This window comes from Ips typographus, linkage group LG3 (assembly GCF_016097725.1).
Source record: "Ips typographus isolate SLU linkage group LG3, UJ_Ityp_2.0, whole genome shotgun sequence".
In the NCBI taxonomy this organism is placed as follows: Eukaryota; Metazoa; Arthropoda; class Insecta; order Coleoptera; family Curculionidae; genus Ips; species Ips typographus.
Window position 1 is genome coordinate 7,481,246 of NC_138424.1, and position 13,738 is coordinate 7,494,983.

Genomic DNA, 13,738 nt, shown 5'->3' on the forward strand with positions numbered 1-13,738 from the left:
TTTCCATTTCATTTGGTTTAATATTGTTATATTTTATTTTCAGAAACTGCTTCAACTCCATAAGTATTTCTTTATAGAGAAAAGGAAATAAAACAAAATCAACTCAGTATTAAATCAGTCCTATATTTCCTAAACACAGTTTACTAAAATTTTGAATGGTTAAGATCCTTTAAGGAGTCTTGAAAAAAAAGAGGAAAAACGTGGTTTTGTCGTTTTTTCCTGAATTTATTTTTAATATGTAATTTCAAACATTTGTATATTACAGGAGGCTTTAAAACTATCTTATTAGCTTAAATACTGATTTTACCTAAAAAATTATTCCTCGCACCGTACCGCGTCACTAAAGTGGTCAGTTTTTCTATAATAGTATTTAAATTGATCCTAAATTACGGTGTCCTGAATAATCACATAATTGGGGGTATAAATTTCACTAGATCATAAAAAAAATTAAAATACCATATAAACTAAAAATACATAGTTTTGTGGGCTGATTAATTCAGAATTCTTAGGACAAAATGGTCAAGACAAAGTTAATTACAAAACAAAAAGCGAGATCAAAATATACTAAATCTGAGCTGTTTTACAAACCTGAGCTTCCGCATATTATCACAATGTCAGGTAATCGCGTTCACCCTTAAACTACATTATCTTGTCTTCCTGCTTCTATAAAACTTAAACATGCAGTTAAAACAGGTATTCTCGATGCACTAATCGAGTCTAAAGTACGTGAAAAACACTAGAAACCAACGGTCAGTATAAGGGCGTGTAGCTATGGATTTGGCACTATTTGTGTTAAAGTCCAAATATCAATCGTTCCCGTCCATACTTGATCCTCGTAGAAACCTAATTTTTTTTTTGCAAAAATATTATTAGAAACTGGACGAAAACACCAACGTGTTCTTTGTTAACCTATTTCGTATCAGTTGTCGGTCGAGGGTGTGATCCAAGCTGGCTGCCCTTCTGTCCCTAATTTGGGCTGCTAACAGTTCGATTTCCCAATTGGAACTAGAATTTTCGTATTGGTCACCGTCAGCAGATTCGCAGTCGGTTTTGTCCGTTTCTGATACTTCGCCATTTTCTGAATCTGTATCTGAAAAATGTGGTTTTTCAATTCAAACTGTTGAATTTGTTGTGTTATTGCTAATTAAGTATATTGTACCTGTTGCAGAATCAATATTCAAAACAACGCTATTACTTCTGCTGGAAGACCAGGCATTGATTGGTTGAGGTAACTCTTGTAATTCCTCCTCTTCTTCGTGGGAAGGTTCTTCCCAAGAATGTTTGTCTTTGCTGATGATTGTGTCTATAGAATCCTAGAAAAAAATAGGTGACGTAAATCTACCAGGTTTAGCAAAACATGTTTATAAATAAAAAATATTGTGATGATACAAAACTTGTTTGATAAAACAGTGACTTTATGGTGGACATGGTTGATTTTACTCTTTAACACTGTTTAGAGTCCAGAAAGCAGATTTTTGTCTTTATAGTCTTGTTAAACGTTTTAAAACAAATTATCTGATTGTGGAAGTAAAGCAGTAGTTCTATTTTTATCAGTATTTCAATAACCTCAGTTGTTCAATAATTGACAGCTAGAATCAATTCAAAGTGATCGGGTTGATGAAGCTCTGTTATGGTAGAGAAATACAAATGTAGGCAAGATTTTTCTCTTCTTTTCTGACAAATCTTGCTAAGCGTTCAAAATTGATTTTTTTAAAAGAAATTGTTGAAATTGATCACGATCATTTGGTCTACAACATAAAAATACTCTCGACTATACAGGGTTGCGTAAGGGCGGTGCAGAAATGTTTTTGTTGTTTTTAAATCAAACTCTCTGTATATTTTTGGCATATTTGGATCCCTTCTAAAATTCTGCATTTTAATCAGTTTTCACTTTTGCATAAAATGACGGTGTTGGCCAACTTATTTAAAAAAATATCCAAATTAAGGGCAAAAGCAGTTTTGGATTTGTCTCAGTCAATTTTATACTTAATACATTATGAATTCCATTTTTAATCGTAAAAAAGTCTCGCGACTTTAAAAATATTAGTCTAAACGTAAAAACTGTCACGTGATGTGAAGAATGCCCATTTTAACATTAAAAATAGTCACTTGATTCAGTGCATTAGTTTAAAACTGACCCTTCAGGATTTCGTTTTAATGAGAAAAAAAGAGTCACGTGAATTTAAAAATATTAGTCTACTAAACGCAAAAACTGTCATATGACGTTAAGGATGACACAAAAATAGTCACATGATTTAGTGTACCAGTTTAAAACTAAAAAACTGTCACGTGAGCTTTCTGTCGAGTCTGTTCAAGGATTCTGTTTTGATGCTAAAAAAATGTCACGTGGCCGATAAAAATAAGTTTGATGATTGAAAATCGTCACGTGACCATTTGCATCTTAGAAGGGGCCAGGTAATCTGGAACAATAAATTTGACGATTTAAAATTGTCACGTGACCATTTGCACCTTAGAAAAGGTCAGGTGATCTGTAACAATAAATTTGATGATTGAAAATTGTCACGTGACCATTTTCACCTTAGAAGGGGCCAAGTGATCTGTAGCAATAAATTTGATGATTGAAAGTTGTATCTTGACTATTTTCATTGTAAAAAGAATCATGTAGCTTAGAACATGTCAGTTTAAACTGAAGAACTGTCACGTGACTGCCAAAATAACATTTTGATTGACAATTACCCATCAAGGGAGCAGAAGCCATTCTCCTCCTGGGGTGCGTATTCTTGAAATGAGGGAAGTGAGTTATCAAGAGAAAGGTCTGAAGAATGTGACAAAAAACCGCTATTTCCAGTTTCTTCTGTCACATTCTATCAACACTTCTCTTGAGAATTCCGTTCCCTAATTTCAAGAATTGAGGCCCTGTTAGATAGAGCGTTCAGCAAGGAAGGAAGGAACTGTCACGTGACATTCCATTTTTAAGACGTGACTTTTTAATCTAAATTTGATGATTAAAAATAGTCAAGTGACTATTTGCACCTTAAAAAGAGTCACGTGACTTTAAAAATATTAGTTTAGTAGTAACTGAAAAACGTCTAAATAACTTTTTTAATTAACTAAACAATTAAATTAAGGGCGTTCTTAAGGAACAAGGCAAAAAGCGACAGGATTTACCAAACTATCGTTATGTGAAGAGTTACAAAAAATGTAAATAAGGAAAGTTGCAGGAAAAGTTGAAATTGAAGGTGTTTTTGTCATTCAGGACCTCTTTAACAAGTTACAATTTACAATTCTTAAATACTTAAAAATAATTTTCTTCATATCCATAAGTAAATGAAATCGTTACATTTTTAATAAAAATGGTGTCTTTCTGTTTCATTATTTTGTGTTTTTTTCGGTATGAAGCAGTTTGAACATGCATAAAACAATACTTACACTTAATGATACCTCGTCCATGTTTTCTAATTTACAGATATGGTCTTTTAATTGCTCAATAAGATGATTTTTGCTTCGTAACTCCTCTTCCAGTCGGTCGAAACGTTCCTGAAATTTGACTTGCATTTCCTGAAGATGAGCACTCATCACTTGTTTAATGGCCAGCAAAATGTCGGCAAAATACTTTTGTTCATCTTCCAGAGACGCTGTGAATTTAATATTTTATGCTCGTTTTTACTGTTATGCTATTTTATTGACCCACCTTTAATAATTTTTACTTGATTGTTCATTTTGTTCGGAATGAGCTGAATGCCGCATCGCTCTAATTCGTTGAGTTTTTCCTGAAAATTGTTAACAATAACACAACGTGGATAAATTGAGTAAAAAATTTGTACTTTTTCTCGAACATCCAGACCATTATCGGTGGGCGAATTGATGAAGGGGAATAAGCTTTGAGGCGTGCCCAGAATCGTATTAGCGCTATTAGGAGGGCTTTGCAAAGTATCTCGATTGAATGTTACACTTTTTGAAAGTTTACTATGTCTGGCTGCATAACCCTCGATGGTTGGTGCCCTCATTAACCTATTTTTGATTATTATACAAATTCAGTCCAACTTCTCTATACTGTACCTTTTAAATTCGTTGGAATCCATTTTTTTGGATACTTTTTCGGGCGAATTTTTATCACTATTGTCTGGAGTCTTTTCTTTTGTATCCTCGGAGAGTTTCTTTAGAATTGACTTTAAATTTCTTCGTTCAGGAGTTTCATTCGATTCGTTGGATGAATGTAATGGTGAACTTGTTAAAGGAGCTGTTAAAAATTGTTTGTTCGATCTTTGGTCTTGTTGATGTACTGAAGAGCCTTCAGAATGTGATCTAAAGATAAATATTATAAAATAAGATAAAATATGTTAATACTGTTGGTAACCTGGTTAATGTTTCTCCTGTTTCAGTCTGAGTTTCAGGGATATCCAACGAGAAACTGCGCGTTTTCATGGCGATTTCCAGTTCTTCCAGTTTCTGGCGTTCGTTTAGGATTTTCAACTTTTTGACGAAAGGCAAAGGACCGTACTCTGGTGATAAATCATCTATCGACCTATTCAAAATGTGCGTGTTAATATGTCATAGATGGAAACTATCAAGTCCTTAATTTGGGTCAAAGTAGCACTATGCAAAGGGCTTCTTAAGGGAAAGCTTAAATACTTGTTCTTGAACGAGACTGTACTCATGTAATTTTGATCTGAACATTGCAGATTCGACCAGTTATGAAAAATCATGGCATATCAAGTAAAATCATTCCAGAACAAATATTATCAAGGCGTGTGGAGTTTATTTACCATACGTGCTAGTAATATTAAAAAAATGAAGAAAAAGTAGGGGCACTATTTGAGTTATTACTAACCTATAACGATAGTTTCGAGACTCCATCGAATCTGACGTCACTTCATTCAATTTCTCATGAATAAATCTTCAAATAGACATACAAATACTCTAATTATTTTCCTAAGTGATACTTAAAAACTAGAGTACACACTAAAGAATTCAGTTTTCAAGAATTTTTTTTTAAATTTAGTTAACGTCAATACAAACGTTTTCAATTTACCTGTAATGTTTAGTTTTCCTAGTTAAAGTTAACCCCGACCTCTTAGCAATTATAGCTTCACTTTTCTCTTCTACAATGGCGGGCACATCTCTACCACCATCTACCAGGTCTTTAGAAATGGCGGCCTTCTTCAATTTGGACCAATGAGCGCCATTCTTTTCGGCGCTGTCGGCGCTGCTCAGTCTTTTGGTCAGCTCCGGAAGGTCCTTTTGCTGGGTTGTATTTTCTTTAAGGCTGTCGCTATTTACAGGGGGCTCACTAGGAACGGTGCTGGACGGTTGTGACTGTGCGATCGTGGGTTCGATTACTGCTGGTGGTTCGCTGTCTTTTAGCAAAGCATTTTTGATGTCTGGATCTTTTTCCTTTGCCGTTGTGTGCAGTTTTATCCTATCTCTGCCAAAAAAACTAGTTTAATGTGTCTGACAACAAAGTCATCCCAGTTTTATAGGTGTGAAGCTGCTGCAAGCAGAAAACCACTAACTAAAAGTGCTAATCAATAAAACTGTACAAGAAAATTAAATAACGGATCTACTGGCATAGCTGTCGTTTTGACAAGTGTTGTGTGAGCGTAGAAGTGAAACATTTCTCTTTAATTCACTCCAATCATTAAAATCGCATTTGCACCATCAGATCTTTCAGTTAAAGCCTTTTTTCTGTTTTAAGATGAACAGAACATTACATTATACAGGGTGGTCCAGTTTTAAGTGTCAATAATTCACCATTATCAAAAAATAAGTTGACTTGCATTGTGTCATTTTTCTGAAAACCGTTTCCTAAGGAAGATACAGTCCTCCAAATTTCAATTTAAAAAATCGTTTTATATTTTAAAACTGAACATCCAAGGCTTGTGAAAGTCCAAATTTGTACTGAATAGTCTAAAAACTTTTTTACTACTAGGAATGGTCTTATAATTCGCTTTCTCAGACTGCCATCCTGGTTGAGTGTCTGAAACTGGCATTCAAGAACTAAAAAAGTCCGGAAATCAAGACAAAGATTGTTTTGTGCATGAAACTCATTTTTTACTACTAAAAATAATATAAAAGTTGACTTTTAATGCTAGAACTGAATTTACTAGGAGTAAAGAGAGTCCAAAAGTATATTTTCAAGACTTTAATTGGTGTACAACTCAATTTTCTGGACTGGACAACAAGTCTAGAAGTAAATTAAATTTTCGGACTATTTTATTTCTAAAAATGAGTTCTCAAGACTATTATTGTAGCATTTGGTACCAAAATTTTTAGTTTTATTACTGAAGAAATTTGACTTTTGGAAATAGTCTTAAACTCGATTTTTCAGTCTTAAAAAGCACTAAAAACAGTCTGAATTTCTTAGAGGTGCTACAATTTATTGCACCTATGAGTGTAGAAGTCAATTTAATAGTGAAGAAGCTTGAAATAACATTTTCAAGACTATGGTCAGTGGACACACTGGCTTTTAGGCCTGATAAGTCAAAAACTTTGTAAAGATAGTCTTGAAACTCGATTTGAGGCACTGAAAACAGCCTTAAAACACTAAAAACAGTATAGTTTATTAAGAAATACCCGAATTTTTAGCACTGTGGTGTCTAGAAGTCGATTAAATAGTGACAAAGCTTCGAATGCCATTTTAAGTCTATGAAGAATGTAAAAATTGTTTTTTAAGTTTGCTATGTCAATAACTTGGTGAAGATAGTCTTGAAACTCGATTTTCCAAGCTGAAAGCAGTTTTGAAGCACTAAAAATAGTCCAGAATTCGAAGAAAATTAAAAGCAAAGTAAAAAGCACGAAAAGTTAGTTTTCAAGACAATTTTCATCAATCTAATGTCAATGTCCTGCATCTAAGACTATTTTCAAGACTAAAATATTGAAATTTGTCTTCAAATTATGAAAACTTACTTGCAAATTTTAAGCTTCTGCTGTCACTTTTTATTAGTTCAGTCACATTTTGGTGTTCAAGTCAATTTTTAAGGTTTAAATGTATGAATTTGTAGTAACAAATTCTTGAAAAAGTAGTTTTTATGTCTACAAGTCAATTTTTAGTATTAAAGTCTCTCGATTTGCATGAAAACTGGTTACAAACACAATTTTTAAGCTTCTGAAATGTTTATCTTTTCTAATTCAATTTACAAAACTAAAGTCTTTTAGTTTGTCTGGAAACTATGAAAACTGGCTAGAATAATATTTTTTAACTTCTTAAGTGAATTTTCCGTTTCCAAGACAATTTTTAAGTTGGGTTAGGTTAGTTTTGGGTCTTTGACCGTAATAACGTGTAATAAAGTGCTTGTTCCAAATTTGATCAATATTGCTCCAACGGTCTGACAGTTATGACAAAAAAAAACGATTTTTTAAACAGAAATTTGAAGGACTGTATTTTCCTTAGGTAGCAGTTTTCAGGAAAATGTTATAATGAATGTCAACCTATTTTTTAATTGGCTATGGATTGATGAATTATTGACACTTAAAACTGGACCACCCTGTATAATAGTTTGTGTGTAATATTCTATGATAGTTTTTAAGTCTTACTTAATTAACATTCTTCTCTAAATTCATTGGTTTGAGACTCTCATAAGGACAGCCCGATTTCTGACAAATCTTAAGTGCTGATGATGGCCTGATAAGCCAAAATCAGTCTACCAGGATAATTTAGTATATTCTACACGAAGTGTATTTGTTTCCTTTTCTTCTGTTGCTTCTATTTTGTTACTTGTGTCAAGTGAAAAGTTTGAGAAAAAACATGACACTTCTATAAGTCATACTAGTTTTTTTAACAACTTTGGTACATGACACATTATACTACTAAAATAACAGTTTATAACAGGAATTAATAGACTTACCTAAACGATATCTTATTACTAATTTTGGCTGGAACGGCTGCTAAGGCATTCTTAGTGGGGCCGGAAAACGACGCCCTTAAAGTTCCCGTACCCCTCCCAATCGGTGCAGGAGTAGGGGAAGTGGGTTGACTTATCGACGACATATTATCTATTAAAACTTTGCAAAAATCAGCTTTAAGCTTTTTGTGGAAAAACACAACTCACCCTTAATGCTGCTTAAATGGGGCCGATTTGTCGACCCCCCTACTCCGGTTTTGGCTGCTTTGGTGGTTTTCTCCTCCCTTGCCTTGAGCAGTAGAATCCTTTGTAACAGAGGCAGACCAGCTCCTATTGGACCTTCTTCAGTTAAGGTGGTTTCTTCCACTATAGGAGGAGGAGAACGTATGCAGGAGGGTTGTTGAGGCGACAACAAAGGTGAGGTTTGCGCTTGGTTTCCTCCGTTTGATTTGTCTTCGTTGTCTTGCTTTTCTTTCAAGAGTCTTTAAACAATTTTATTATCGTAGAAATCTGAGTAAATTACTAAGTTTTTTACCTCAGACGTTGTAATAGAGGCAAACCAGCGCCTAATGGAGAAACTGAATGAGTCTTTTCAGTTTCAGGAGCGATGCTGTCTTTTCTGTCCGCTTTCTCTGTTTCCGAATGTTCTTGACTTAGATCGTGAGACTTTACCCTAAAATTAACCTTGTTGTTACTACTAGTTGAATTACAAAGAAATGCAAAGGTAATGGATCATTTTTCGATTTTAAACCATGAAATACTGCAGTTACTTGCAACTATAAAATTGTCTTTTAGCTGGGAAAACTAACCACAATCTCACACCACATATGTATTGGATTTTCTAAACGACCAAATTCCATGACATTGGGCTTAAAAAAACTTATTTTTCTGCACGTGCGAAACTGATTCACTGAGCATTGAAGTGCGAGAAGCAGACTTTCTGCACGTGTTTCTGACAATCTTTTTTTCCTCAAATTTATTGCCGGGACTTACGTACAGATTTATGTAATGATTGCTTTAATTCCAATAAACCGGGAATAATCAAAATGTATACATTTGTGGTAGAATGTTACAATAAAGCAAATAAAATAGCGCAACAAAAAAACAGTTGGTATTGTACTTCAGTCAAATTAATAAACAAGCATAATCAAACATTTGAAGTTGTTTTAATGATTTTCCAGTTAGAGAATAGCTATTTATGTAACCAGTTACGAAAAGTTCGATTTTGTGTAACGAATGAATGTTTGTAGGGCGAGCGCAGCGAGGTCCTACAATTTGAATGAGTTACACAATAAGACATTTTCGAAACGTGTTGCATACATAATTTTTTCTAATTTTGACCAAAAAGCTGTGAAAACCATCTTTTAAAGTGATTTAACACAAATATTCACTTTCATAGCACCTTGTGTAAACTGTGACAACGACATGTTATGATGGATGTCGCCCATATGTTTCTACGGAAATGCATAAAAACAGGGAGTGATGAAATGAGACTAGTTACATAAAGTAAAACGTTTTGTCACTCTAATCAGTTTTGAAAAGTGTCACTTTATATGCCAAAATTAGAAAAACAGATATGGTTAAAAGGGGGAAAATAATTTTTTTTTGATTTTTGTGATATTTAAATAAAAATTATTGTCTGATTTTTTTGTGACGGTTATATTGGACCTAGATTAAAACTAATGACACTTCTGACTTCTGTAGAACAACTTTTAAAGCTCTTTAAAGTGTCAATGTCAGTGTTTATTTTCAGTCACTTTTTAATCTTACGTTTCGTCTTTGCGAAACCATCATCAACCGATCCTTACTCTTTAATATCAAATTTTAAAAGTCCTTTTTATTTATGATACTTTATGGTTTACTTCGTTTTTTGATCTTAATAAAGAAATGCTCTATTACGGATCTGTAAATAATTTTTGTCCTAGACTGTTCTTTAAACCGTTTTTATGTCAGTTCAAACTTTTCTCCTTAACTGTACTGAACTTCTCACTCCAACTGGGTTTTTCAAGCGATTTTGTCCCTGACTGTCTTTAAACCATGTTTCTGGTAGTTCAAATTTTGACAGCACTTGTTCCTTAACTGTACCAAATTTTGTAGTGTTTTTAAGGTTATTGGATAGGGAATTTAATGAGGATTACAAAAGCGTGCTTAAAACTATAATTTTCTCACTCCAACTGGGTTTTACAAGCAATTTTGTCCCTGACTGTCTTTAAACCGTGTTTCTGACAGTTCAAACTTTAACAGCACTTTCTGCTTTACTGTACCGAATTTTGTGGTGTTTTTTAGGTTATTGGATAGGGAATTTAATGAGGATTACAAAGGCGTGATTAAAACTGTCATTTTCTCACTCCAACTGGGTTTTACAAGCGATTTTGTCCCTGACTGTCTTTAAACCGTGTTTCTGGCAGTTCAAACTTTGACAGCCCTGTTCTCCTTAACTGTACCGAATTTTGTAATGTTTTTTAGGTTATTGGATAGAGAATTTAATGAGGATTACAAAAGCGTGCTTAAAACTGTAATATTTTCACTTCAACTGAGTTTTACAAGCGATTTTGTCCCTGACTGTCTTTATACCGTGTTTCTGACAGTTCAAACTTTGACAGCACTGTTCTCCTTTACTGTACCGAATTTTGTGGTGTTTTTTTAGGTTATTGGATAGGGAATTTAATGAGGATTACAAAGGCGTGATTAAAACTGTAATTTTCTCACTCCAACTGGGTTTTACAAGCGATTTTGTCCCTGACTGTCTTTAAACCGTGTTTCTGGTAGTTCAAACTTTGACAGCACTGTTCTCCTTAACTGTACCGAATTTTGTAATGTTTTTTAGGTTATTGAATAGAGAATTTAATGAGGATTACAAAAGCGTGCTTAAAACTGTAATATTTTCACTTCAACTGAGTTTTACAAGCGATTTTGTCCCTGACTGTCATTATACCGTGTTTCTGACAGTTCAAACTTTGACAGCACTGTTCTCTTTTACTGTACCGAATTTTGTGGTGTTTTTTTAGGTTATTGGATAGGGAATTTAATGAGGATTACAAAGGCGTGATTAAAACTGTAATTTTCTCACTCCAACTGGGTTTTACAAGCGATTTTGTCCCTGACTGTCATTATACCGTGTTTCTGACAGTTCAAACTTTGACAGCACTGTTCTCTTTTACTGTACCGAATTTTGTGGTGTTTTTTTAGGTTATTGGATAGGGAATTTAATGAGGATTACAAAGGCGTGATTAAAACTGTCATTTTCTCACTCCAACTAGGTTTTACAAGCGATTTTGTCCCTGACTGTCTTTAAACCGTGTTTCTGGCAGTTCAAACTTTGACAGCCCTGTTCTCCTTAACTGTACCGAATTTTGTAATGTTTTTTAGGTTATTGGATAGAGAATTTAATGAGGATTACAAAAGCGTGCTTAAAACTGTAATATTTTCACTTCAACTGAGTTTTACAAGCGATTTTGTCCCTGACTGTCTTTATACCGTGTTTCTGACAGTTCAAACTTTGACAGCACTGTTCTCCTTTACTGTACCGAATTTTGTGGTGTTTTTTTAGGTTATTGGATAGGGAATTTAATGAGGATTACAAAGGCGTGATTAAAACTGTAATTTTCTCACTCCAACTGGGTTTTACAAGCGATTTTGTCCCTGACTGTCTTTAAACCGTGTTTCTGGTAGTTCAAACTTTGACAGCACTGTTCTCCTTAACTGTACCGAATTTTGTAATGTTTTTTAGGTTATTGAATAGAGAATTTAATGAGGATTACAAAAGCGTGCTTAAAACTGTAATATTTTCACTTCAACTGAGTTTTACAAGCGATTTTGTCCCTGACTGTCATTATACCGTGTTTCTGACAGTTCAAACTTTGACAGCACTGTTCTCTTTTACTGTACCGAATTTTGTGGTGTTTTTTTAGGTTATTGGATAGGGAATTTAATGAGGATTACAAAGGCGTGATTAAAACTGTAATTTTCTCACTCCAACTGGGTTTTACAAGCGATTTTGTCCCTGACTGTCATTATACCGTGTTTCTGACAGTTCAAACTTTGACAGCACTGTTCTCTTTTACTGTACCGAATTTTGTGGTGTTTTTTTAGGTTATTGGATAGGGAATTTAATGAGGATTACAAAGGCGTGATTAAAACTGTAATTTTCTCACTCCAACTGGGTTTTACAAGAGATTTTGTCCCTGACTGTCTTTAAACCGTGTTTCTGGCAGTTCAAACTTTGACAGCCCTGTTCTCCTTAACTGTACCGAATTTTGTAATGTTTTTTAGGTTATTGGATAGAGAATTTAATGAGGATTACAAAAGCGTGCTTAAAACTGTAATATTTTCACTTCAACTGAGTTTTACAAGCGATTTTGTCCCTGACTGTCTTAAACCGTGTTTCTGGCAGTTCAAACTTTGACAGCACTTTTCTCCTTAACTGTACCAAATTTTGTAGTGTTTTTTTAGGTTATTGGATAGGGAATTTAATGAGAATTACAAAAGCGTGATTAAAACTGTAATTTTTTCACTCCAACTGGGTTTTACAAGCGATTTTGTCCCTGACTGTCTTTAAACCGTGTTTCAGGCAGTTCAAATTTCGACAGCACTTGTTCCTTAACTGGACCGAATTTTGTACTGTTTTTTAGGTTATTGGATAGGGAATTTAATGATGATTACAGAGGTGTGATTAAAATTGTAATTTTCCCACTCCTACTGGGTTTTACAAGCGATTTTGTCCCTGACTGTCTTTAAACCGTGTTTCTGGCAGTTCAAATTTTGACAGCACTTGTTTCTTAACTGTACCGAATTTTGTAGTCTTTTTTAGGTTATTGGATAGGGAATTTAATGAGGATTACAGAGGTGTGCTTAAAACTGTAATTTTCTCACTCCAACACTCCAACTGCGCTTTACAAGCAATTTTGTCCCTGACTGTCTTTAAACCGTGTTTCTGGCAATTCAAATTTTCGCACTACTTTTCTCTTTAACTGTACCGAATTTTGTAGTGTTTTTTTAGGTTATTGGATAGGGAATTTAATGAGGATTACAAAAGTGTGCTTAAAAATGTAATTTTCTCACTCCAACTGGGTTTTACAAGCGATTTTGCCTTTTACTGCCCCTTAAACCGTGTTTCTGGCAATTTAAACTGTCGCTCTAATTTTTTCCTTAACTGTACCGAATGTTGTAGTTTTTTTTAAGTTATTGGGTAGAAAAGTTAACGAGGATTCCAAAAATGTGTTTACAACTGTAATTTTCTCACTAGAACTAGGTTTTACAGGCAATTTTGTCTCTGACTGTCCTTAAACCGTGTTTCTGGCAGTTCAAACTCTCAAACAGTTCTCCTTAACTGTACCGAATTTTGTAGAATGAAAAATCAGTTTTACTTTAATACCACCAGTAAAAAATGTACAAAAGAATAAAGTGTTATATATTATTAAATTTAAAATAAAAAGGACCTTCAGAATCTAACATTAAAATAACAGGACCGTATTTAAAAAATCAAGATGATGAAGGTTCCGCAAATTCAAAACGACGAAATTAAAAACTGACAACGCCAGTTTAAAGAACATTAAGGTCCAGTTGTACAACAGTGATTCAATCTTTAAACCTGGCTCAAGCCAGGAACGTCACTTTGACAGAAATGCATTTCGTATGATAAAGTTCAATTACAAGTAGCAGTTCAACTGAACCGGTCTTTGCACTGTGATTGTACAACAGGACCTAAAAGTGGCTCTAGATAAGTGTCATCAGTTGATCAATGTCCAATATTAACGTCACAAAAAAATTAAAATTAAAAATTTAAAAAAAATTAAATTTTTTAAAATATCTTAAAAACGGAAACATATTCGATGTTTTCTAAAAGAGGGAATAATAACAACTGTGTTAAATCTAATTCTCAAATAATTAACACTCTTTTCAAACGTAATATTATTTATTAAATTATAGTTCTTACT

General features: G+C 33.8%; 1 protein-coding gene across 9 annotated transcripts in view; it reads right to left on the minus strand.

The window, feature by feature from the left end:
• Positions 1 to 103: 103 nt before the first annotated feature.
• The window catches only part of Cngl (Cyclic nucleotide-gated ion channel-like), a 139,817-nt gene continuing 126,182 nt past the window's right edge, over positions 104 to 13,738 (minus strand). For 7 of the 9 annotated variants that reach the window (XM_081976752.1, XM_081976751.1, XM_081976755.1 and 4 more), the window contains 13 exons: positions 8,338 to 8,475; positions 8,010 to 8,284; positions 7,806 to 7,953; positions 4,994 to 5,386; positions 4,793 to 4,858; positions 4,319 to 4,486; positions 4,021 to 4,266; positions 3,786 to 3,972; positions 3,653 to 3,731; positions 3,391 to 3,596; positions 1,160 to 1,313; positions 910 to 1,090; positions 104 to 843 (listed from right to left, as the gene is read on the minus strand). In XM_081976752.1, the coding sequence (XP_081832878.1) occupies positions 807 to 843; positions 910 to 1,090; positions 1,160 to 1,313; positions 3,391 to 3,596; positions 3,653 to 3,731; positions 3,786 to 3,972; positions 4,021 to 4,266; positions 4,319 to 4,486; positions 4,793 to 4,858; positions 4,994 to 5,386; positions 7,806 to 7,953; positions 8,010 to 8,284; positions 8,338 to 8,475 (2,278 nt within the window). In that variant the 3' untranslated portion in view covers positions 104 to 806. The remainder of the gene's footprint in view (positions 844 to 909; positions 1,091 to 1,159; positions 1,314 to 3,390; positions 3,597 to 3,652; positions 3,732 to 3,785; positions 3,973 to 4,020; positions 4,267 to 4,318; positions 4,487 to 4,792; positions 4,859 to 4,993; positions 5,387 to 7,805; positions 7,954 to 8,009; positions 8,285 to 8,337; positions 8,476 to 13,738) is intronic. The other 2 variants (XM_081976754.1, XM_081976759.1) reach the window with 1 other exon arrangement.